General features: G+C 46.7%; 1 protein-coding gene across 3 annotated transcripts in view; it reads left to right on the top strand.

Annotated features, from left to right (window-relative positions):
• Pcnx2 (pecanex 2) overlaps nucleotides 1-26,177 on the top strand; it is a 149,180-nt gene that overhangs the window by 84,930 nt on the left and 38,073 nt on the right. For all 3 annotated transcript variants that reach the window (XM_076916055.1, XM_034523088.2, XM_076916056.1), the window contains 4 exons: nucleotides 2,953-3,094; nucleotides 5,246-5,423; nucleotides 12,327-12,435; nucleotides 16,965-17,094. In XM_076916055.1, coding sequence (XP_076772170.1) covers nucleotides 2,953-3,094; nucleotides 5,246-5,423; nucleotides 12,327-12,435; nucleotides 16,965-17,094 — 559 coding nt within the window. The remainder of the gene's footprint in view (nucleotides 1-2,952; nucleotides 3,095-5,245; nucleotides 5,424-12,326; nucleotides 12,436-16,964; nucleotides 17,095-26,177) is intronic.

The raw sequence follows: 26,177 nt of genomic DNA, 5'->3' as shown, positions 1-26,177 counted from the left end.
TCCTTTCCTCCCTCCCTCCCTCCTTCTCCCTCTCCCTTTTCTTCTCCCTTTTTTCCCTCCCTTCCCTCCATCCCTCTTCCCCCTCCTTTCTCCCCTTTCTCTCCCTCCCTCCTGCCTCGTCGTGTTTGTGTGTGTGCCTAGGGTTCTATAAAATAATAGCAAACATTTTACATAAACACAGTTGTCAGAGAACCTTGGTGGCTAGGGCCTTTAATCCCAGTGCTCAGGAGACTTGGGGAGACTGATCTCTGGTTCAAGGTCACCCTGATCTATGCAGTGAGATCTGGGCCAGCCAAAGCTACATAAGAAGATCCTGTTTCAAAAACAAAACAACAAAAAATAAACCACCAGCTCCCACCTTAAAGAGAAGAGATCTTATTCTGGAGCCAAACATGAGGGACCATGGCCCAATAGACTTGGGTTACCCCTAAATGCATATGCAAATGTGGTAAATGTTCTTGAGGATTTTACAGTAAGAACAAAGAACGTTGTAAATCGAGGCACTCTACTGATAGAAGTATAAGGTAGCCAGTGTGTTAAAGTGAAGTAGGTGGACAACCTCAGCTATAGGTCTCAGATGCTATCTATTGATCGTGGATTTGGTTCTTCAGGTTAATTTTTTCCTGCATAAGTGAGACACAGAACTCCTTCACAGCTGTCACCATGCCTGGTGACAGCATCTGCCTGTTGACTGCGTGTTGTAAGGTCAGGGCATCAGTCATTCTTACCCTGTCTGTATGGCCTGGCCCTTAGGGGGATGAGCTTCATAAAACCCCTTCTTGCAAAGTCAGCCAGTAGGAAGGCCTCCTGGCAGTTGCTTTTCTCCTCTCTGTGACCAAACACCTAGCAAAAAAAAAAAAAATGCAAAGAAGAAGCAGAGGATTGTGGTCCACTGTGGTGGGGAGGCTGGGAAGGCTGGAGCAGCTTGGACACTCTCTGGGTGCAGGAGCTACCATCAGGGTCACTGTATCACTGCAGCTTAAGAAAGGAGCTCTGGCCAAGCTCAGAAGTGGGTATCTCCTTCGAGGCCCAAGCTACAGTGACAACTTCTGGTTAGCTACCACACCCCTAAAGGTTATGCAACCTCCCAGAATAGCACCACCTGATGGAGACCAAGTGTGCAAACACATGAGCCTGTGGGGACATTTCACATCCAAACCATAATAAGCATCAACCCTGAGTCCCCCTGAAACTCTACCATAACAAACACATGACTCAGAGTGGCAATGGGGACTGTGGTTTTACACCTATGCACAGACACGTGCATAGATACTTAGACACACGGATAACACAGAAAACTACACACACACAAACACATGCAAACATCTACAACAACACACACACACAAAGACACATGCATAGATACATCAACAGACACATAGATAACATAGAAACACAGCCACACATGCAGACACACAGACACAAACACATGTAAACATATACAACAAGAGAGACATACACACAGACAAACAGGCACAAAAGTGAGCAGATAAAGACACAGACATGTACATAGACATACAGACAGGTAGAGCTACACAGACATAGACAGGTGCACACACATATGCGTGCGTGTACACACACACACACACGCTCACACTCCGATGGTTGGGGCTCACTAAATAAGTCATTCCATTCTTGCATATTTGGCAAGGCTCTGGTGTCAAGTTCAGAGCCATGTCTGGCTAGGTTCTCATTGACATTTCTTGCTTTCTGTTTCTTCGCTGAGTTACTGAAGGCCATGAGCACCTGCTTTTCTTATCATGGTCTGCGGCCAGGCCCTGTCGCCTCAGTGGGAAGACTCCCACTTCCCCCACTCCCCATCTCAAATCACTCTTGTTGCCACACAGTGGAAAATATCACTTCCTAAAAGCAAATATGACAAGTTTTTGAAAATCTGCCATGTACACCCTTCCCCGGCCAGATGGTTCCCGACTCTCCAGCCTTGGCGCTCCTCAGTTTCCTATGACGCACTGTGGTGACACAGCTTGGATGTCTCTCCCTTTAAGGTTGTCATGTTTTCTCTGAACTGGTGACAAATGTTGATGGAACTCTGCAATGTGTTTTCGGAAGCAGGTTGAACGAATCGTTTCTGATATGATGGCCTCAATCTGACACAGTTGATTTCTTATAAATGGAGAAATGAGGGGAAAAAATTATACAGAAAGAAGCTTAAATAGCTGATCTTTCAGGAGATTAAAACAGGAAAGGAAAAGAAAGGAAATAGAAGGGGAGAGGAGAGGAGGGCAGAGGAAGAGAAGAGGGTGGGAGGGGAGGAGAGGAAGGAAGGGCAGAGGAGGGAAGGAGAGGAGGGGACAGAAAGGGAAGAGAGGGGAGGGGAGGAGAGGAAGGAAGGGCAGAGGAGGGAAGGAGAGGAGGGGAGAGGAGGGAAGGGTACGTTCCTTCCTCTGTGTCCATCATCCTTTATGAATTTGGGTTTCTCTCATTTACCCTGCTTTAGTGGAGACTGACATATCTTTTGTTTTTCTTTATTATTATTTACCACCCCCAGATAAAGACATATATATATATATATATATATATATATATATATATATATATATATATATAGAGAGAGAGAGAGAGAGAGAGAGAGAGAGAGAGAGAGAGGCTTAGCATGTATGCATCTTACTTAAAGAGAATTTGCTATAGAGAGAAAGGATTTTGTGACCAAGAAAGTAAAGTATTATGAGAACAAACAGAAGCAGGTGGGGGTGACAGGATGAGCTAAGACTATGTTCCACCATCCATAACTCATATCCAGGGAAGCCGATTGTCTTGAAAACACGGGTGTTGACCTGTGTGCTGTCCTCTGTGGACTGGGCAAACTCTGAGCTGAGGGATGCAGCCAGCAGGGAGACCTGGCGCACCACACACAGCCTTGCTGCAAGGGAAGAGCACTTGCTACCTGGCTATAAGAGCCTCTACTCAGAGTGGGTTTTGTGTTTCTTTCAGATATCGCTCATTTAATGTGGTTTGAGAGACTCTACGTGTGGCTTCAGTGTTTCGAAAAGTATCTCTTATACCCGGCCATAGTCCTGAACGCCCTCACTCTTGATGCATTCTCCATAAGCAACTACAGGAGACTCGGCACCCAGTAAGTGGAAGACAGTTTATTCTCACACTGATTCGGATCACAATATTTTCAGAACAGATTGGGGTTTCTCTGAGCAGCCGGCAGAAGCCAGTGTCACATCCCCGTGAATTCTGAGAGGAGCCAGGGTGGTTTTTCCACTCAAATCCATTCAGTGTAGGCAGTAAGCGTTCAGTGACAGGGATGCAAACGAAGTTTGATCAGCCCACAATGGTGCCACGCATAAACATCAGGGGGTCTGAACATCTCCCTGCAGCAGAGCTGTTGATGACGCCCCGTAGGTGACAGGGGCTCAGCGTGAAGTGGAAATCCCAGGGTCTTCACCGCTGTGCTTCAAGCTTCACAAATTGCTCCAGACCACTTTCATTTAGCAGATTTCATGGATGCTTCAGGGGAGGGAGAAGAGGACCCTGCCATCACTTCCTGTATTTATGGAGAGATGCCTCATCATGTAAAAGGTGGGGCACCAGAGACATCCCACAGTCAAGGTGCCTGTGTTCTTACAAAGCATGAGCCACGGTAAGGCTAAATCATTAGTTAAATAGATGAAAATTAGTTCTGAATCTACAAGTGGAAAGCCGCTTGGGTAAATTGCAGATCTGTCATTGTGAGGGAAGGTGAAAAGTTACCTGCCAAATACATTGTTAGGGTAGGAGGAGATACAGAGTAGCAATATTATAAAAGGGAAGGTTTCTCACAAGTCTTCCTTGGTCAGCTCAGCTACTCACCCAATACCAGGAGAGAGAAAAGTTAGGGGATTGACTTTAAAGATCAGAAGGCAGCTAGAGCAGCAATTGTAAGGAACATTGGAGGGGTTGGGGATTTAGCTCAGTGTTAGAGTGCTTGCCTAACAAGCAAAAGGCCCTGGTTTCCCTCCTCAGCTCTGAAAAAAAAGAAACATTGGAGGTAAGATGAAACAGCTTTATAAAAAGTCTGCATTTCTCTCTGTGCTTGCAGTATAATGTTGGCTCTTACCAGGCTTGTTTCAGATGGTCCCTTGTTAGGATGAGGTGCACATGGAACAGACCCTTATTTGGACAGTACACTGTTTTGTAACTGTCTAGATTTTTCTATGGAATGCTTTCATGTGACACCTATGACCTCAGAGGTGCCCTGAAGGCGCTCTGTGACTGCAGAGGAGAACAGGACTCTTGGTCACAGTTTTTGATGGATAGTGCCTCAATCTCCTTTCTGTCGCTGTGATAAAACATTCAGACCAAAAGCAGCTTAGAAGGGAAGAGGACTTATTAGGTCTATTGCTGAGGGAAGTCAGGGCAGGAACTGAAGCAGGAGCTTTATTTACACACCAGTTGGCAGTGTGAATCCAGAGCGGACTTAAAGATGAGGCAGACCAAAGACTTATGCAAGAGCCAGTTTTATCTGGAGCATCAGTTTATACTCCGAAGGTTAAGAAGAGTCACCTGAACAAAGCATAATACAATCACAAAGTCAAGCTGCACATGGCAAAAACATGTTATTCCATGCAGTCGTATGAATAACAACAGGTGGAGTAAATTTACTCCTATCTGATACACATAAGAGCAAAAAACCATGTTTTTGAAGAAATTGAGGTCACAAGACTCTTGTTTTCTTGGAGTTTTCTCACAAGGTCTCAGAATTCCCCTCACGTAACTCTATTCTTAGACTATTTCCTAGAGAGCTTGATGCAGAAACTGTTAGAGGAAGGCTGCTTGCTGGCTCTCTCCCAGATCCATGCTTAGCTAGCTTCTTTATACAGCCATGGACTACCTGCCTGGTGCTGCCCATGGTAGGCGTAGCCCTCCTTCCTCAATCAACAATGAAAACAATCCCCTACAGACAAGCAATACCTCAACTGAGACTCTTCTCTGATGACTCTAGGCTGGGTCAGTTGACAGTTAAGCCTAACCAGGACAGACATAAAATGACTTCAGTGGCAAAGAAGATGGATCAAGGAGTCAGTTCAGACCAAGTCTCTGTTGAATCTTTTTCCCTGAAACGTAAGATGGTCACCCTGTTCTCGGAGGCCTGCTCCCTGTCTGCAGATGTGGACAGTGTAGAGTCTCCACATTGGCCTTCTGAGCCTGTACATGGCATTTGCATAGTCTGACCTCAGAGGACCCTAGTGATTATATAACATCACATGACATTGACCCAGCCTCTTGTTTTTCACAGCTGGGACATTTTTCTGATGATCACTGCGGGCATGAAGCTGCTGAGGACGTCATTCTGTAACCCGGTTCACCAGTTCGCCAACTTGGGTTTCACAGTCATCTTTTTCCACTTTGACTACAAAGATATCTCTGAGAGCTTCCTCTTGGATTTCTTCATGGTGTCCATTGTCTTCACCAAGGCAAGTCCCTGGCTTGTTTCCTTCATCCTCAATGATGGAGAGGGTGTGTCTTATGTTGCCTGACTTTTCCTGGGGAAATTTAGAAAAAAAAAAAATGGCCTTCTCATCAGAATGGAAATGAGATACAGACAAACCAAAGTCAGAATTTCACGGAAGCCTAGCTTGATGGGCCAAAGAATTTATTAGAGTCATTTACAGAAGCATGGGAGATACACAGGCAGTTACCCTACTGGACATAGCATGTCTAACTCACAGGCAGCTACAGTCCTGCAGGGTCCACATCTCTCACCAGATCTTTTCCTACTTTGTAAGCCAACACTTGGCAAGTCCACATGCCACTGGGACAGTAAGAAATGGTAGCTAGAGCCTCAGGAGAGGATCTAGTGACCTCATCCTCATACAAGTGTCAAGCCTTGGCTTCTTTCCACGAACCCCCTAATTCTGGAGCCTCCGCTGTAACTGAGGCTGTATTCACAAATGGTGTCTCACAGTGCCAAGCCTTAGCTACTGCCCGTGTCTCCCCTCTGTCTTCAAAACCAATACCACATGGGAGACGACTCTACTTGCCAAGTTTGGCTACCAGCTTGAGAGTCATCCCTGGCCTTTTATCGACTACAGCTTCTGTAGGCTGACCCTTAACCTCAATAATAACTGGACTTTCACCGCAGTTGATTCTTCATACCCAGCTAAACAGTATTGATTGTCCTAATAAAGCAAAGGTTTCACCTCATTGCTGCTGGTCTCTTTTTAACTGCAGATGATTTCTTCAGCCCTAGATGACCAGACACCACAGATTTTTATTCAAAATATCATATTAACTGTACTGATAGAGTTGTTGAGAGACTCTCAAGTCCTTCTGACACTTCACACTCCAGACCTTTATTGTCTGCATTTCCCTAAGCATTATCTTCCAAGTTCCCACAACAGTGAGACACCTGAGCATTCAATGTCTTTCCAGACCAAAGCTCTATGGTCATCTACCTTCCTCCTATATAATAAAAGGCATCTGACGGGGTCGATCACAACAAACCCCCACTCCTGATACCAATTTGTATTCCAGTTTCTCAATTACTGAGATAAAACACTGATCAACAGCAAGCTGTGGAGAAAGGGTTTATTTCATTTACCTCTTATAATCCACCATCAAAGGGAGCCAAAGGCAGGAACTGAAGCAGCCATTACAGAGGAGTGCTGCCTACCAAGTCTCTCCAATCCAGGTCTCCCTGCTGAGGGCTGGCACAGTCCACAGTGGGCTGGAGCCTCCTCTGTCAATCATTAATCAAGAAAATTCCTTATAGATATGTCCACAGGCCAATCTGATAAAGACAATTCATCAGTTGGGACAGCCTTTTCCCAGGTATGTGTAGGCTTGTGTCAAGTTGACAAAAAAAGGACCAGGACAACCTGGTACTTATGATCCTCCTGTATCCCCCTCCTGATTGTTGGTACTATAGGTGTGCAATAGGTGTGCACAGCCACGTTCACTTTGTATAATGTTGGGACCGGAACCCAGAGCTTCATGGCTGTACTTTCATCTCTGGCCTTTGACCACATGCATGTATGCTTACCGACACCACATACACACATCTATATAATACAGGAAGGAGAATGTGTCACAGCCAGTAACATGCTTACCTAATGTGTACAAACCCCTGGGTTTGATCTCCAGGACCAGTTAAGTCAAGCATGGTGGCACATGGCTGTAGTCCTAGCACTAAGAAGGTGGGGGCAGCAGGATGAAAAGTTTAAGGTCATCCTTGGCTACATCAAACTCTTTATGAGAGTTGGAAGACCAAGAAAACCCTTGCAATGCTCTGGGATCTTCCTGATCCACCCAAATCTGGGGGTCACAGTAAGTTGTGTGGGAAGGACACTTGGTGGCTGGGAATATTTGATCATAAGCAGACCAAAGATGTCATGGTCCTTGCACACCACCCCACTGAACATCCTTAGAAATCACTTTGTTTTAGTACCGTTTGCAAGAAGGCATGTGTGCATGACCTGAGAGAACCCTGCCATCCCCTAACACATTGAACATGAAATTCCGTAGACCATTAGCTCAACGAACATGCTTTTGCCGCTCAGGAAATTAAAATTAATGGTGAGGCTGTTTCGTGGTGATTGTCTGAATAATTGCTGCCGAGCCACGAAGTGCAGCCTTGCTATGAAGGACCACAGTTCATATTCAAGGACTCTGCAGCAATCTCTAAATGGCATTTTCTTGTACTTTGTAGGTATGGGTGGATAATCTTATATTTAAAATAAAATGCCTTTTTAAAAGTAGAGCTCAGGCTTTTATAAAATAATTTATTCAAAACACTCTGTTCAAAAAGCAGTTGAAGGGCTAGGAAGAGGGCTCAATGGTAAAGAGCTTGCCACATAAGCATGGGAATCCGAGTTCAAATCCCCAGGACCCACATGAAAGCCGGGCATGAGGACATGAACCTGTAACTGCAGTTCTGTGTGGGTGGTGGGAAGGCTCACTCACCAGCAGTCTAACAAAACCAGCAAGCACAAGGTTCAGAGAGACCCTAGTTTAAAAATTAAGATAGCAAGTGTTTGAGGAGGTCACATGACACTGACCTACATGTGTACAAATGTGCACATACGTGAACATGTACACACATACATCATACACAAGAAGCAATGACATTCCTGTGGGTGCCAAACTCGATCCCAGGGTTATCCATGGCCAATAGTGTGGGTGTTAGCATAGCCCTGGTGCTGCAGATGGATCAGGAACCGGTGTTCTTCAGTTTATAAGAGGAAACTGGAGCATGAGATTAAAGTGAATTGTTGCGTGGTGTCGTGTGACAGAACTAGGTTCAAGTGCAGGCTCTCAAGCTAAGCCTGTATTTTGTGGTACTGCCAGGTAAGTCTAGGACAGGAGGCTCTCCAGTAAGGAGGTTTCATCCTACTGAAGCTCCCAGAAGTGTTGTCCAGTCAGCCTTCATGACTGGGAAGCAAAAGTGCTGACATGGAGCTTTAAGGAGGAGGAGGGTGTCAAGCATGTGAAGTCCACAGAAGCTTTGAGAGGTGCAGACGTTTAAGGTGGGACACATGTTGTAGGCTTCATGGTGGCTGGGAGGTGCAAAGACATGGGGAGGAGAGGTGTGTTCTAAACATCTAGAGGTGAGAACAAGAGAGACATCATGATGGGGGCCCTGAGGTCTGAGCAGGAGTGCTACCAAGTTAGGATTTGATTCATGTGATGACTAAACATTGGGACAGGTGTAGCTGGGCAGGGGTCATGTGCTTGTGACTCTAGGTTGTGTGTGTGTGTGTTGAAAGAAAGCCCTCCTATGCAGCTCTGGCTGTCCTTGAGTTCTGTATCTTTGAACCTCATCCTCTGGAGCCAAGGATTACAGGAATAAATACCTCAATGTCTCTTTTTGGAGACATGGTTCATGATAGGGACTTGAACCAGCATGGCAGAAGGGTAGAGGAAGAAGAGGAGGAAAAAAGGAGAAGGAGGAAGAAGAGGAGGAGGAGGAAGAGAAGGAGAACAGGAAAGGGACAGAAAGAGACTGGAAACCACTGGTGGCCTGTTGGGGGGAAGCCACGTAGGTAATCTGGGGAGGGAGGTCCTGTTGTTTCAAGTGGCACTGAGACCATGTTTTACAGAAGCAGAAGAGGAGGGTCCGAGCTGGAGTATGGCAGGGTGCACTCCTACGACAGGAGCCTGGGGTGGAGAATATGGTCATGTTAGCATCTAAGGGGACAGGGAGGTGGGTCTGTAACTGGAGTGCTTGCTGTGCATGCATTAGGGCCTGAGCTGGAACCCAAAACAACACAGAAAAGTTGGGACTGGTGTGCGCATACTTGGAATCCCAGAGTGAGGGGGGCTGACAACTCTGGGACCTGGCAGCCTCTCCTACTTGGTGAGCTCCAGGCTGGTGAGAGACCCTGCCTCAAAACAAAGACAGAACAATAGACAGTGCCTGAGAGATGATACTCACATTTTCTTCTGACCTCCACACTCACATACAAACATGCAAACACACACGTACACATACACATGCACACACACACCACAACATATCAAATAAACCAGGCTAGGCACCTCCACATGCAACAGCACATGTAGAGGAAAGTTCACACCTACAGACTACCCATAAAGGTCCCAGTCTGCTGCTGAGCCTCGGCCTTCTCTCTTAATAAACTGTCTCTGTTTCTTTCACTATCCACATGTCCCCATCAATTCTTGTTTGAGAACATGGGGACTTGGAATGTTTGTCTAAAACATTCCAACCCATTGTCTTAAACCCACGTAGTCTGGGGCATTAAGTCCTCCACATGCTCTTTCTTTCTCAGGATCCATGGAAAGGTAGGGAAGGAGACAGAAAGAGCTGACAGTGAGGAGTCCTGGCTTCTCCAGAAGCAGAAAACAGTCCAGGTTACCCCCACCCCTCGCCAAGACTTCTGTTTAGCATCATGTATTAAGTTGGCGTTCACGATATTCATAAGGGAAAGGAGACGCCAGGAGAGATGGGGGAAGAATGAGGAGAGCTGAAGCCCCAGGTGCAATTAGAGCAAGAAAATGCTGGGTTTGGAAGCCTTTGACATCTGATGACTAGCTTTGCTTATGCGTAAATACAACTGCTGTGCTAAGCAAAAAATAATTGTAATAGATTCATTTAATCACGATGCCGCTGTGCTGGACCCGCAAGGGCTCCGTGCTCACAGATGTGCCCTCCCTGGGGCAGCCCGTCCGACTGCATGGCTGGGCCTGACCTACTTACTAGCTTCATAGAAAGGTGTCTGAAGAGCCTCCCAGGATACAGCCACCCTGGGAAAAATGGAAACTTTCCATCACTGACGCCTTTGAGGGGAAGGGGGTACACGGATCACTTAAGTCTTCCTAGCACTTGCGGTTTTCACGTAGACATGAGCCACAAGATGAATTCTTAATAGCTACACTAAGAGTTCTCAGCATAGTGTCTGGGACAATGTAGGGCAGAGAGATTGGGCTTCCTGTGAACTTAAGAGACGGCATATTGAGCTGGTAAGGTGTCTCAGTGGGTAAAGGCAATTGCTGTATGGGCCTGACCACCCAAGTTCAATCTCTAAAACCCATGTGAGAGCAAAGAAGAGAAGCGACTACACATAATTGCCATCTTCTGACCTCCACATGTACAGCATGGCATCCAGGCACGCCTCCATAGAGCGTACACACACACACACACACACACACACACACACACTTTAGTTACAAAAAGTTGAGACCTTGAACTGACAGGGCTTGGGAGAGCAAGGACCTCTTGGCTCTCAGGCTTGTGTTGGGCTGCCTGTTCTCCCACCTTAGCATTCCTAAGCACTTTTAAAAAAAGATTTATGTATTTATTTTATGTATGCGAGTACACTGTCACTGTCATCAGACACATCAAACAAGGCATCAGATCCCATTACAGAGGGTTTTGAACCACCATGTGGTTGCTGGAAATTGAACTCAGGACCTCTGGAAGAGCAGTCGGTGCTCTTAACCGTGGAGTCATCTCTCCAGCCCTCCTAAGCACTTTCTAACTGGCAGTTTGATAAGTGGAGCTATTTTCTCCAAGTACAGGCAGCTTCACAGATGAAATGAACATATAAAAAACCTGAGCAACAAGCTAAGGAGACGGCTCAGCTGATAGAGAGCTTCTCACAACCATGGCAGCCTGCGCTTCTGCACAGAACTCGCACACAAAGCTGACTCGTAGCGCTTGCCTAGAACCCCAGTTCTGGGGAGATAGACTGGAAGGTTCCTAGGGGTTCAGGCCAGAAGAATCGGCAGGCTCCGAGCCAGTGAGCAGCCCTGTCTCCGAAAACAAGCTGGCTCAGTGAGTAAAGCATCTGACACACAGCATGAGGTCCAGACTTCGGATCTCACCTGAACCCCACATGCATGCCCACCTGGACACACGTGCAGCTCTACACTCAAACAGATATACACACATGCACATTACCACATATACATGCAAAATAAACAAATAACAGGTAAACAAGGAGACCACTGCCAGAGGAATGACACCTGAGGCTGACCTCTGGCTTCCTCATGCACACACATACAAACACACACCCACACACAGAGACGTGAACACAAACATTCATACCACATACACACATGAACACACACAAAAACACCACTCACACACAAACACCCACACCACACACACATTAATACACACAAACATCTACATACATGTTGGGATACACACACATGCAAACCCACATCATACACGCTGCAAACCCACATCATACACGCATACATGTGAACACAAACACATACAAAACATACAAACACCCGCACCACCCGCCCACCCCAACACACACATAAGTAAATAAATAAAGTGGACTGTGCCAGAGGAAACAAGAGGTTGACCTCTGTTCTTTCCATGCATGCACACATATGTGTATCTGCACACACACACATGGACACACACAAACATCCACACCACACATACATGTGAACACACACCTATACACACATTCAAACACACATATGCAAACCCACACCATACACACACATGTAAACACAAACACATGCAACACATACAAGCACCCACACCATACACATACACATACACATACACATAAGCCTGAGAAACATCAAGGACACTGGGATTTGTACAAATCTCCTAAAAAGATCCCCATGTGAAGAACAGCAGACTGAGCTGTATAAGGCAGAGACACTGCCCATGCGTGGACCTGCTGAGATGAACCAGCCGAGGCTCTGTTGACCCATGACCTCTGTGAAGTGTCATCAGACACCATCTCCCATGGCCTATAGGACAGATGACACTGTGACACAGAAGCCAGCAGTGATCGTGTGGCCTCTACCCACAGATGACATCCTCTGAGTAACCTTGATATAGTGACCAGGGCCAGCTCTGTCTTCTGTAACCTGTGTCTCTTTGCTTTCAGCTTGGGGACCTGCTTCAGAAGCTGCAATTTGTCCTGGCCTACGTGGCCCCTTGGCAGATGGCCTGGGGCTCCTCCTTCCACGTGTTTGCCCAGCTCTTCGCCATCCCTCGTATCCTTTCTGCTCGTTCTCCCCTGACAAGCTGAAGTTGGCATCTTACAGACAGGCGCTCTCCACTGCCCTGGCAGGAACAGCACTGTAGTCTGTTTGATTATGTTTTAATGTGTGTAGGAGAGGGACTCCGGTCCCCTTCAGGCCACTTAACCTTAAAAGACATTTGTGTCCTTCCGATTGCTGCCTGCTCCTCAATGTGTGCACAATGGTTATTTTTACTTGTTTAAAATATATACATATTTTATTTATGTAATCAGAGGCAGGTGCCATGGTGCAAATGTGAAGGCCAGAGGGCAATTTTCGGAAAATGGTTCTCTCCTTCCAACGTGTGGGTCCCAGGAATAGAATTCAGATCGTCCAGCTGGGAGACAAGTACCTTTACCCACTGAGTCATTTTGCTTACCCAAGTTTTAAATTCTTACAGCCTTCTGTTTCCTAACTCTAGGTATGCAGTCAGAGGGTTGGACTTTTAAAATCGAAAATAACTGATTAAATAATTGGGTCAACTTAGGCAAACTCATACATATCTATTTACCCTTAAATGTTATGATATGGTTAATGAATCTAATATATTATTTATTATATTGTAATATAATATACTTTTTATATCTGCTTCATTAATATTACAAAATTTAGAATTAGATACAAGTAGAATTACCCTGAAGTACTTTTAGAGAGTAAAAAAAAAGATAAATCATGGCTTTATTTTGTGGTTGCTAGGCAGACCTGGTTTCTGTACATTTTTTAATGTGTTTCCACAATGATCATTAGCTTTAATTCAATTTAAATCCAGCTCAACGCAAATTAGAGATGTCATTTCTAATGATCACATTGACGGAGATAACTACATTTTATGCCCAAATGTAGAGAGACATAGAGAAGTTGATTAAAGAAAGCCATTCATGGTGATGCACACCTGTAATCCTAGCTTTCAGGAGCAATAGGCAGGAGGATTGCCTACAAGTTCCAGATAGGTAGGACCTACATAGGTCCAGGCCAGTAAGGCTATAAAACCAGACTCTGTCGCAAAATAACAAGATGAACAAAAAAGGCACTTTTATATACTTGGAGGGGGAGATTAATACAATTTTCTTGATGTCCACCTAATATTTGTCCCTCAGTTTCCTTTCCCACCCATTTTAGATTTTCAATACCCACGTTTCTGATGACGAGCTCAGATCCACTGGCGTCAGAGCCCTAGGAGGAACCTGTAAGATGAATAGATTCCTGGGTTCCACACAACTTGGAGGTCAAACTCAAGTGGACCCTGAGACAGCAGTCTAGTTTTGTTTGTGTTGCTGTGACAACCACTCTGATGGAAGCAATTTAGGGAAGGAAGGGGTTTATTTGACTCACATTCCAGATTATGGGGGACTCGTCATGAAGGGGCGAGGGAGGCAGAAACTCAAGCCATCAAACACCCTCTGTTACGGCCAGTGAGAAGGGACTGCATCCTGGCCTGCTCACTCTCGTGTGTGTATCGTGTGTGTGTGTGTGTGTGTGTGTGTGTGTGTGTTTGTGTGTGTATGAGAGAGAGAGAGAGAGAGAGAGAGAGAGAGAGAGAGAGAGAGAGAGATCAGCTTTCTTTACAGTCTGGCCCATAGGTCATGCACATTTGGGTGGGTCTTCCTACCTCAGTGAACAATCAAGACAATCCCTCTCAGACATGCACACAGCACATCATGATCTGAACAATTCCTCCAAGTCTCTCTTCCTGGGTGATTCTAGGCTCTGTCAGGATGACAGTTAAAACAACCAGTACTGATAGACACAGGAACTTACGGTTGTGTTGATGCTCTCTGGTAAAGGACCCTCCTCAGACTAAACTCTGGCAATGTACTTTGTGTGCTGCTTATTGGTATGAACGAGGCTGGAAGCTTTATTCTCATGAAGATTTCAGATGGTTAATTGAAATTCCTCACAGGAAATTTCTTACTCATCTTGGTGGTCAGGACAGAAACATACTTGTGATCATCACTAAATAATAATAATGTAGTCTAGATTCTTTAATTTTTTAAAAAAATTATTAAAACATTTTAAGTCATTCATCACTTATGGTTCTTACAATCTTTCATCTTCCTCTTCTACCTATATCCCTGAGGTTTGAAGGGAGGGTGTGACCAAGACATCTTCTCAGGGCTCCAAAGTCTCTCTATATATACATGGTCCAGTTGTTTCTTTGATGGAGTTTGAGAATTGCTTGATCTATGGGTATAGCAATATGTCACTAGGAATAGTTTTATTGCTGCATTCTTTTAGCAAAATAATAGCAGGTGTCCCATAGGTCTCTTTAGTCTCAGGTTCTTGGTTTCATTAATAGTTTGAGGTATGAACTCAATCTCGTGGAGTGAGCCTTAAATCCAGTTTTTGAAAGTCGTTGGTTAGTCCCCTAACACGTGTGCCACTGGTGTAACTATGGGCACATCTTGCAGACAGGTTATTATTGTAACTTGCAGGATTCACAGCTGGGTGGGTGAAATTTGATGATTACTTTTTCACAGCATGGTATATTCCTGTTCTTAGACCTGTGTCGGTATTTATAAATCATTTCAAGGTTATTTGGTGGGATAAGCTAACAGGAAAAAAATGCTTGCAATACCCTTAAAGTGCTGGGCATTTTGTTTTCCCAAAGAGTCCTTTATATAAAATAAGAGTGGCTGGAAACTGTGGGGACTTTTTATTCTGATGTGTGTCTAAGGCTTCTTGTCTGGACTTCCAAGCATGCTTCTTACGTGAAAATTATCAAAGAAAGACAAATGCATGGTCAAGAAATCATAGTGACTGTTTAAAGTGGGGATCGGTGATCCCAGCATTTCACAGCTGGTGGGACGTCCTGTCAATGATGATAAGCATGTAGACCCCAGTTATTCCTCACAGCTCATGGCTAAACTGACAGGGTTGCCTGCTCTGTACGTCTGCCCTGTTCATACCAGAACCTCCATTGTCTACTCCGTGAATCCCGGACAGTTGAAGAAGCTGGCATGCAGCATGGGTTACAGCCAAGAGCTTTGATATGTAGACACCTTCTCTTAGGTCATGGAGATATTAGGGCTTAAGAAGTAATCCATTGGTGTGTTGGCCTTGCAAGCACAAGCACAAGGACCTGAGTTGGCCTCAAGGACTCATGTAAACAGACTGGATGTGCTGGTAGGCATTTGTGATCCCAGTGATGGAGAGGCAGAGGCAGGTAGATTTCTGGAACTCACTAGTCTTCCTAGCAGCCTGCCAGGTGGATTCTTGGTCAATGGGAGCTCCAGTCAACAGGAGACCATGTCTCCAAAACCAAATTGTCAGCATCTGAGGAAAGACACTCAAGACTGAGCTCTGGCCTTCACATGCATGTGCACCCAAGTACAAACATAGGCACACACACACACACACACACACACAACCACACACATACAAAAGAAGACATTCAAGATCTATATTGTATATGATACTTGACAACCAGTTTTGGAATATTCCATCTATCTTTTCCCTAAAACTGGTCCTTTAGTGACATCATTTACTCCCTTCTGCTGAGACACGGCATTCTAACTGCACCCATGCTGGCCATTGCCTCTGAAACATCTCCTTGTCTACAGACCTCTTCATCCTTGTTCAGTGATGGAGGTCAGGACTCTCAGCACCTGGAGTCCGCATGAGATGAAGGGTGAGGAAGCTGGGTCTACATAACGGTCCAGAAAAAGCTGCCAGATCCCTAAATGTCAGTCTGGATCCCACCTAATTGCCAAACGTTAATTATCTTATCACCCTATTAAGAAACGTGGGCTCCACCCCACATTGAGAACAGACTAATTTGCTCTATTTTGGAATTGAATTAGCTCTCCAGCCAGCAGGGCACTGGTGGGTAAATTGCCTTCTCCAGTTCCAGCATGTTTCGTCTCTTGCCACCTCCATTGGCTTGTGAGCTTCCAGCCACTAGGGAGAGAAGCTCACCCTCTAAACGTGTGTAGACACTGTGCCCAGCTATCATCTCTCCATAATTAGACTGCAGTCTAAACCTGCATGGTGAGGAGACAGCTTCCCGCCCCCCACGTCCCTTTAAGCTCCTAATGGTTTTTGTAAAGTGTTTAACTATTGGTGTAGGGGATTTCATCTTAACTGTGCTTTTCACAGGTCATCTGCCTTGTAGGCTAACCTTTTGCCCTTTCTGTTGGGAGGAACCAAAGAAGGCTTTGGATGACCTCTGCACTACGGCACCCTCCAGGGTCTGTGTTGGTTGGTGCTATTAGTGACGGTTCAGCTGAATACCTTCATCCATTGTCCCTCAGAGGCTCTTCATTTATCCCCTTCCTCCACCTTCTACCACGCCCATGCACACATATATGTGACACTCAGAGGTCAGTGTTGGTTTTGATGGCCTCCCTGTAGTCCAGGTTGGCCTTGAACTCTTGCCGTAGCTAAGGATGAACTTCCACCTTCCTAGTGCTGGGATGACAGATGTGGGACACTGTGACTCATGGAACGGCATTTAAAACTCTGATGATGACAGCGTGTATTCTGCCTTAACCCTATCCTCTCAGACTCCGCCATGCTTTTCTTCCAGACCTTCGCCACCTCGATCTTCTCCACGCCCCTGAGTCCATTCCTCGGGAGTGTCATATTCATCACATCTTACGTCAGGCCGGTGAAGTTCTGGGAGAGAAGCTATAAGTAAGAGCTTAATATCACCGCTAAGTTGCTTTACTTCCTCGCGTCCCAGCACTTACTCCCTGACCCTATAGATCGTTTTGGACTTGTTTGCATCCTCTGCACTAGGGGTCTGACCCAGGCTCCTGTGACTCCCCAGTTCACAGTATGAATCTGTGATCTGCTGCTGGCGCGGTGCGAATCGGCGATCCCCTGCTCCCGTAGTGTGAGTAGGTGGTCTCGTCTCCGGGTGCACAGTATGAACTAGGGTTCAGCTATTATTCGTAGCTGGAGAGCTATGAAGAGAAAGAGTTGCTCGGCTGGTTCTTAGCTTCTGGCCTAAGAGATGTGATGGGCAGGCCATGGCCCGTGTGCTTTGATGTGCTGGGATTGCCTGTAGGGAGGCTCCCTTCTTCCTTCTCTATCATATCCCTTCTGTGAGCATCAGAATCTCAGCATCACCGTGTGATGTCGAGCCCACTCATCATAGCTCCGCATAGACAGGAGCACACGGAACCTGCAGAACACACTAGGCAGGAGATCATGGCTCCCAGGTTCACCTTTCCCTCGGCCGTTTGAACCAGGCACCACATTCTCCGTGATGTAGTGATGGAATGGGATATTTTGTGTTGTTATTTTTTTGACAATAAGGATATAACACGAAGCTCGGGACATGACTATATTCAGTCTACCACTCTTCATTAGGAGCAGAAACAAATACGGGCAATGGCTTACTGAGGACTAATCATTTTTCTTCCTGCAACTGGGTCTAGTGTGCGCCTGGACTGGCCTCACAATCCTTACGTAGCTGTGGAAGACACTGGATTTCTGATCACCCTCCCGTTCCCCCTCTCTGGTGCCGTGCTTCCGGGCATGCACCCTCTCACGCAGTGCTTAGAATCGGAGCCGCATCTCATGCATACCAGGCAAGCCCTCTACTATCTACATCCCCAGCCCTTGCTGGGTAATCTCAAAGACCTCTTAGTGAATTGTCAAGGAGGGCTTGAGGACTGCCTGCAGGAGAGGAGAGCCGTGAGCCAGGCCACCGTGTCTAGCAGAGGCTTTGCTTGTCCATGCTGTGCCTACACTTGGCAGAACTCTGTCTTGTTTTGTGCCTTTTGTGACTCAGAGGTTGGCCTGAAGATGACCACTCATGGCTTCCAGTTTCTGCTGTGAGGCTATTTGTTTGAGTACAAGCATGTGTCCTAGGCAGGCAGTGGGCTAAAGTCTTTGGACTTTGGCAGCCTCAGGTCTCTCCTCCCTTGTCAGTGAGGTGACAATGGGACTTTTTCATCAATGCAAGCAAGGAGAAAATGAGTTGGCACCTCAGCATGCATTAAGCCCCAAGTGCATACGAGCTAGCATGATCCTCTGGGCAGGCTGGTATGTCCGCTCTGCAGGAGGTCAGGTTCATTGCCACCAAGACTGAGATGTGAGGTGTTTACCTGACTGAGCAAACTTCTACAAAATTAGGTTCAGGGGACCCTAACTGGGGGAAACTTTACCTTTCTTCCCTCCCTCCCTCCTTCCCTTCCTTCCTTTTTTACTTTCTTCAATGTTCAGTTTTTGAGATAGTGTCTGTATTAGTTAGGGTTTTACTGCTGTGCACAGACCCCATGACCAAAGCAAGTCTTAGAAAGAACGACATTTAATTGGGGCTGACTTACAGGTTCAGAGGGTCAGTCCAGTATCATCAAGGGAGGACCAGGGCAGCACCCAGGCAGGCATGGTACAGGAGGAGCTGAGAGTTCTACATCTTCGTCTGAAGGCTGCTAGCAGAATACTGACTTCCAGGCAGCTAGGTGTAGGGTCTTAAAGCCTACACCCACAGTTACACACCTACTCCAACAGGGCCACACCTTCTAAAGTGCCACTCCTGGGTCAAGCATATACAAACCATCACAGAGTCTTAGCCTGGCCTGGGCTCTAACATCATCCTCCTGCTCCAGACTCCCAAGTATTAGAATCCCACGCACATCCCACTGCACCTAGCTCCTTTTCTTAAGCACAAGGCAGGAGTTTTGGGGCTGGTACTACAGTGCCTCTGTGTCTCCTTAAGGGGATACAGGGAGGGACCTGCACACTCCAGTCTACAGAACATTGCTCCATAGTTTCTGTGAGCCTTGCTCACAAGGCTTTTGGATAAATAATGACACCTTTCCTGCCTGGTTGTCATTCTTGCTGAGGTGCAGGTCATGAAACTGTGTGATGAGGTGTCCCCATTGCTGTGACAGCTCTGGTGGACTCTGCTGGGCCAGCCCTAGGTCTGGCACTGATAATAACAGCTGCAGGGGAAGCAAGACCAGAATGGCAGTGAAGGTGGGAACCAAAGTCCTCAGCTTGGCACATTTACTGATCCCTTCTCATGTCCAACCGTCATTTCAGCCTTGGCAGCTACTGTGTATGGCCCCATTTTCCTCCATTTGACAGAGTATACCAAGGAAACCCTGGCAAAACTCGTGGTTTACATAAGGCCATGGAACCAGTGAACAGCCCAGCCAGACTATAAACCCAAATCTACCCTTCTAGGCCCTGAGTACTTTCTGTTATGTTCCAAAGTCGCTCACATAACACACACATATTCTGTGTCTCTGTCTCTCTCATACACCTATGAGCATACCTAGAACATACAAAACCAGACATGAACAATGCACATGCAAATATAGTACAGACATAGGGAACACATACACACCGAACATACACACACTCTGAACATACACATAAACACATGCACACAGAGAGAACAGTGCAAACACAGAACACACACATATAGAACATACACTCTGAACATATACATAAACACATGCACACAGAGAGAACAGTACAAACACAGAACACACACATATAGAACATACACACACTCTGAACATACACATAAACACATGCACACAGAGAGAACACTTGTCATGCAAAACACACACATACACAGTACACACAGAGAACACAGACAGCACATGTACACTTGATCATGCACACACATACACACACATGCATACCACTCAGCAATATTTAGTTTAAGCATTCATCCCAGACAGCCTTAGTCACAAAAGAAGCATACCTGGAAGGAGAGGGTATGGGCCTGCTCTCTCTGGTTGCCTCACTTCAGGGGAGATCCGAAGTATCCTGGACACCCCATCTGAGAACCTCAGATAGGCTGTCACTGGGTGACGTCACCCCAGCTCATCTCGACAGTCCTGATGCTGAGCTGTCAAGCCTGCAATTACTGGAATAGCATGAAGGAATAGTGCTTATCTTCAGGTTGGTGGGGAGCACGGTGAGGAGCCAGAGTGCAAGATCCAGGTGAGTTGTCAGCTTGTAAGTTCATCTGTCCTTGTTCCCAAGAGGGATGTCCGGCTCTTCTATGTATTCTCTACTCAGGTGCACAGCAGCTCCACATGCAGGAAGAGGACAGAAGAGCAGGGTTGTGGCTCTCAAGACCCTCAGAAACACTGGCTGGCTGAGGGCTTCAAAAGGGGTCACACTAGGGAATTCCAACGCCGTTTTCCTTACGTAGGTGGTCGGGGAGATTTTTATTTCCACCCTGTCCTTCCTGCTTCAGAGCGTGCCAAATAACTACACCTGTCTGTGAAGGGGGAGGCTACAAAGCACCTTCACCCTCTGTAAAGGGACCCAGATGTCTGTGGTATGCTCAGATTTGTGAGGCTTGAGTGGTGTGAAACACATACAAGTGGTTTTGAGGGTTCTGTTTGTGTCTCCGCCCTCACCATCTCTATGTTCATATCCTGCCCTCTCACCTCAGACTACCGCGGGAGGAGGCGGGACATTTGGGAGATCATTAGGTGAGCCCTGGTGAATGGATCTGGACCCTCTTTTGAGAGACCCTAGAGAGGTCTCCAGGTTCCTTTCTACTGTAAGGTCACAGTGGGAACTTGGCCATCTGGGGTCCATAAGACGCCTCTACCAGAACCTGGTCTCACTGGTACCTTGGCCTCAGACCTGTAGACTCCAGTGCCGTGAACAATAAATCCCTGGTCTTGGTGAGTAGCTGGCCCAAGGAGGCTTTGTGACAATGGTGTGAACTGCCTGAGACAGAATACAAGCGCTGCCTGGCAAAAGAGGCATAAAGACTAACGTGGCTTAGCTTCACAGGAGCATATGGGGAGACGTAAGTGAGCCCTGAGAGATACCAGATAGAATGGGACGAAGTCTGGCCAAAGAGAACGTTGAACTCAACAAACCGCAGCTTAATGTGATGACATTTGGGAGAAATCTACAGTGTCTGCATATCCTGGTCACACTTATCTTATGGGTCACACTGATCACACTGGCCACACTGGTCACATTGATCACACTGGTCATGCTGGTCACATTGATCACACTGGTCACACTAGTCACACTGGTCATACTGGTCACACTGATCACATTGATCACACTGGTCACACTGATCACACTGGTCATGCTGGTATCAGGCCACAGCATGGAAGAGGCACATAGTGGGACTGTGGAGAGCAGGTCCAATACAGTATGAAGAAGGATGTGAAGTCTGGAGTCCAGAGGCCCCAGTCAGAAAGAGGGTGTGTCAGAACTGTGGGGATGCGGAGCACTTGGTAGAAGGGGTCATGACGGTTATACTTTATAGTCAACACGATGAGATTCAGAATCACCGTGGAAACATCCCTCTGAGTGTGTCTGTGATGGAGCTTGCAGAGTTAATAGAAGTGGGGATATCCACTGTTAATGTGGGTAGTGGCATCTGATGGACTGCAGACTACAGATAGGAGCAAGGGAGCAGAGCACCAGAGTTCTCTCTTCTTCCTCCCTGTGGATGCCACGTGACCAGCGGCCTCACGCTCCTGCTGCTGTGCCTTCCTGCCATGGCAGACTGTCCCCTCTAACTGTGAGTTGGAACAGACTCTTCCTTCTGTAGCTTGCTTGTGCCAGGTGTTGACCCAGCACTGAACAAAGTCAACTAGCCCAGGGTATCCCTCCTTCCCCCTGCTTTGGCAGTATGGGGTACAAGCTCAACACTGGAGACAACCCTCTGCTATTACAAGAACTATCTATTACGGATTGACTGAAATGTCCACAACAGGCTCCTGTATCTGGGCAGTCATGAATCACAAGACTCAGGAGGCCTCTAGGAAGATGCTGTAAAGAATAGGTAGTCGCTAGGAGAAGCTCTTCAGTGGAGCTGCCTGCACACTGCATCCAGGGGCACACAATCCTGAATCATTACTCACCAGGGTGGGAGTTTTGGTGATATAGCTGCCTTTGGGACACCCATGTCTACATAATATACCACTTATGTTCTCAGAAATATCTGAATTGGACCCAATGGCTCACCAAACTAGACTAGAAGAAAATTGTTTCTCTGGTTTGGTAAAATGTGTATACATCTTTCTGCAGGCCCTGGGTTCTTTTGGCCTGGGTTCCCAGGTCTAGGTCTGATAGAGCAAAGTATTGAGCTTGGCCTGTCCCTACCGTTCTACTGACCCACGAGAAAGCTCTCACACAGCCCTCACGAGCAGGCTCGATACTTGAAGCTAGGCAATGAGCAGCTCCGTGCGGCTGCATACTATCCTTCATGCTACGGTGTGTGGTTTTCTTGGAACCAGTTCCGTTTTGCTGAATGGCAAAAGTGCTTGAGAAGTGCAGAGTCGTGAAGCAGGCCGTGCGTGGGATTGCACACAGAACCAAACGGGCCCACCTGCTCTCCAGCTGTCTGGAGCTGCTGACTCTTCAAGGGCACCAGGTTACTGGGCCTCGGGAGGGACTCCAGGTGGTGGATGGCAAGGCTGGGACAGCTGCAGGGGAGGTTTGTTCTGAGACAAGGCAGCCAGAGAGAGGAGGCCACATCTTTCCCAGTGTTGTGGCCTTGCATATGAGCCTGCTCCATGCCAAGCAAAGAAAGTCTAGAAATAAAGTAGGCAGAAGTGGAAGGAAGAGAGGGAGATTCTAGGTGTGTGGTACGTATACCTCTGTGAAGGTTCAAGGACAACCTCGGGGTTTGTTCCTTAGGAGACATCCATCTTGATTCTTTGAAACAGTGACTCTTATTGGCCTAGAACTCACCAAGTAGGGCTACCATGACTGGCCAGAAAACCCCAGAGATGTACATGTTTTTGCCTCTCTGGTGCTGGGCTTACAAGTGTGCATCACCAGGCCTGGGTTTCTGAAATGTACTTTCTGAGGATTGAGCTCAGGTCCCTAGGTTTTCAAGGTGATCATCTTACCAACTGAGCTATGCCCCAGCCTGAGATACACAGCTTTTAAAGCTACACTGTCTTTGACTCTCTTGTTGCATGTTGTAAGTATACACAGGACAAGAGGCTTACTGGACACGTCCCAAGTACCTGGTCAGTTAGGACTCCCTAAGGCCTAGAATTCTTAGCAATACTAATCAGAGAGTCCCCACCAGGGGAAGAAGCCACCAAGACTCAAAAGACGCTGCAGGCCACACTGCTGGGCAGTGTCATTCTTTCTTCTAGAAGCAGAGTGGGCTGTGGGAAGGACAAGTGGGCACCGAGGTGACTTGGGCTTGAGGCTTTGTATTTGAAGGCATTCCACAGAGTGCCATGGCTGCTCCTTTGTACATAATGGTCCCTCTTACTTGTGGACTCAGTTGTCATTTGTGTAGAAGAAAACACCTTGTTTTGTCTTGTCACTTTGGACACATTCTGTTAACACCCTTGCCCTCTCCTCCAAGGCCCTGATGCTCTCTTAAGACATCTCACAGATCCTCCGCCATGATTTTTGGTGATTTGGTTCACATGTTCTTAACGTCGTGTCTGTGTGTGCGCATCTGTATGTGGGCACACGCATGTGAGCACCAGCATGGGGCCTCACCTCCTGCTGAGGCCAGGAGAAGGATCCCCTGGGATGTGGAATTACAGGCAGTTGTGAGCCCCCGACATGGGTGCTGGGAATTGAACCTGGCTCTTCTGCGGGAGCTCGTGCTCGTACCCTCTGAGCATCTCTCTGGCCTCTCTTTGTAGTTTTGAAATAAGAAATGACCAGTAGTAGAATCATCAAAATGTGAGATTCAGGGGATCTTGTCTGACAGCACAGACAGCCGAGCGCAGCAGGTTCCCTCAGGTGGTGCTTGTTTCGGATTTCTGTAGCATCAGGGCACAGTTTGCTGCAGCCAGGGAGGCCTTAGTGAGAAAACTTTGCTCTGAGGTTTGGGGGGAAAGAAAATTGTTTGCAGATTTTAAGGAGAATTCTTCGGGGGCCCAGGAAGATGGCTCACTGGATAAAGATGCTGGCCACCAAGCCTGACAACCTGAGTTTGATCCCAAGGACGAGCATGGTGGGGTGAGAGAGCTGACTCCTGTGAGTTCTCCACATATGCAAAACTGAATAAATGTGATAAAAGTTTTTAAGTAAAATTATTTGGGCAGAAAAATTAAAAGTGTTAGGGACACTCCCCTTTGGGTAGTAGCTCTGCACACTGCAAGAACATCCTCGGATTCTGCTCCCCACCCCCACCCCACCATGGTCAAGGAACCACTCAAGGGGGAAAAGTCAAGAGGATGAGGGACAGCTGGAAGGAAGGAATATGCCAGCTTTGTGTTGACCTTTGACCTTCTGTTCCTGGAGCTGAGATTCAACACAGCCCGTTTTAGTATCTGAAATATCACATTGTCGAAACAATCTAATATTGTTGAAACATCTAATATTGTTGAAAGGGCTTATGGAACATTTACAGGTCTTAGAAATCTTACTGAAAAGTAAATACCACTAAAAGTACAAAACCAACCAAACAAACAAACAGAAAAACAACCTCAAAACATTCCCAAAAGCCCTTGTGCAGGAACATCAGGGCCCCTTCTGTCCCCAGCTCACGTCAGCGGTGGAAACTGGGAATCACTGCCCAGCTTGCTCTTTCAGACCACAGTCATGTACCTCTGTGGGTGGACCAGAGGTTCCCTACCGGATTTATTTGTTCTTTCACAAAATGGAAAATGAGGGATAAGACAGATGAGGCAGCTCTCCTCTCTGTACCTCATAAAAGTTTAGTAAACAAAAGTACCAAATACAACATGCAGAAGGAAGTTTGTTTGTTTGTTTGGTTTTTTTAATGCATTGCAAGACAAAGGAAGAAGGCAGAAAGGCAGAGGGAAATTGGAAACCAGACTTAGACTTTGAGATTGACAACACCATGGTCCTGCCAAGGATTGAAGGACCATCGGTTCCCACCCATAGGGATAAACACTGGCCATCTCACACCAGCCAGGGGCATCTGAAAGTCGGAGTATAGAGAAGTGTCTCCCATGAGCAGCCAGTGCACACTGACTAAGGGATAACAGGAAGTAGAGCCAGCAACGAACATTACTGTGGACACACTTAAGTTGCTCTTCTGAACCCGTGCGACTCGATTGACTTAGGAAATGTATTGGGGTGAAACAAGACAGTCCAAGGGAGGAAGCCAGCTCCATTCTCTGCACTCCATGATGACATAGGGGGAGATACCCAAACACACAGGTCAGCCCCTCTGGAGAGACCTATTAGAGGCTGGGAAAGCCCTTGACCTAGACTCGCAGGATACAGTGACTTTGTCAGGCAACTTTTAGGAAAATCTCACCCACGGGTGCATACAAACCTGATTGGTTGCATCCCTGAGATGGGCAAAGGGCAAGACTGAAGCAGCAGGTCCTCGGGGATGCCAGGCCATAGGACAGATAAGGCAGAAATCCAATTACAGAGATAATTAGCACCTCTGAGTTGCAAGCACCAAGTTTACAAGCGGACCTCACTGGAGGAGAGCTCAGATTGCCCAGAGCACCGGACATCGCCTTCTGGGAGACGGAGAGTGCCCTGGGCCTGGGCTATTGCTCATGAGGTCTGAGCAGTTCCAAAGTGGCTGCCACCTTTTGGAAAGATTACATTGCATGTGGACAGAGCTTTAGAAAGCGACTAAACTCCCCAAGGAGCTGGATAATTGACTTTCTTTTGGCTCAGTCCCACTTTAAAAATTGTTTATTTTGCAGCTGGAAATTCCATTTGTCCTAGGTCTTAAGGTGAAATTAAAATTCCGTTTAGGGACTGAGTATGCAGACGTGGGATTTCAATCTTCATTATGAAGGATTCTGTTGTTTGCCTGATTTTTCTGTTGCCCTGGGCTCTGCTGTTTTGAGAGATGCTGT

The sequence above is a fragment of the Arvicanthis niloticus genome, chromosome 18, assembly GCF_011762505.2.
Source record: "Arvicanthis niloticus isolate mArvNil1 chromosome 18, mArvNil1.pat.X, whole genome shotgun sequence".
Lineage (NCBI taxonomy): Eukaryota > Metazoa > Chordata > Mammalia > Rodentia > Muridae > Arvicanthis > Arvicanthis niloticus.
This window is presented reverse-complemented; position numbering and strand designations above follow the sequence as displayed.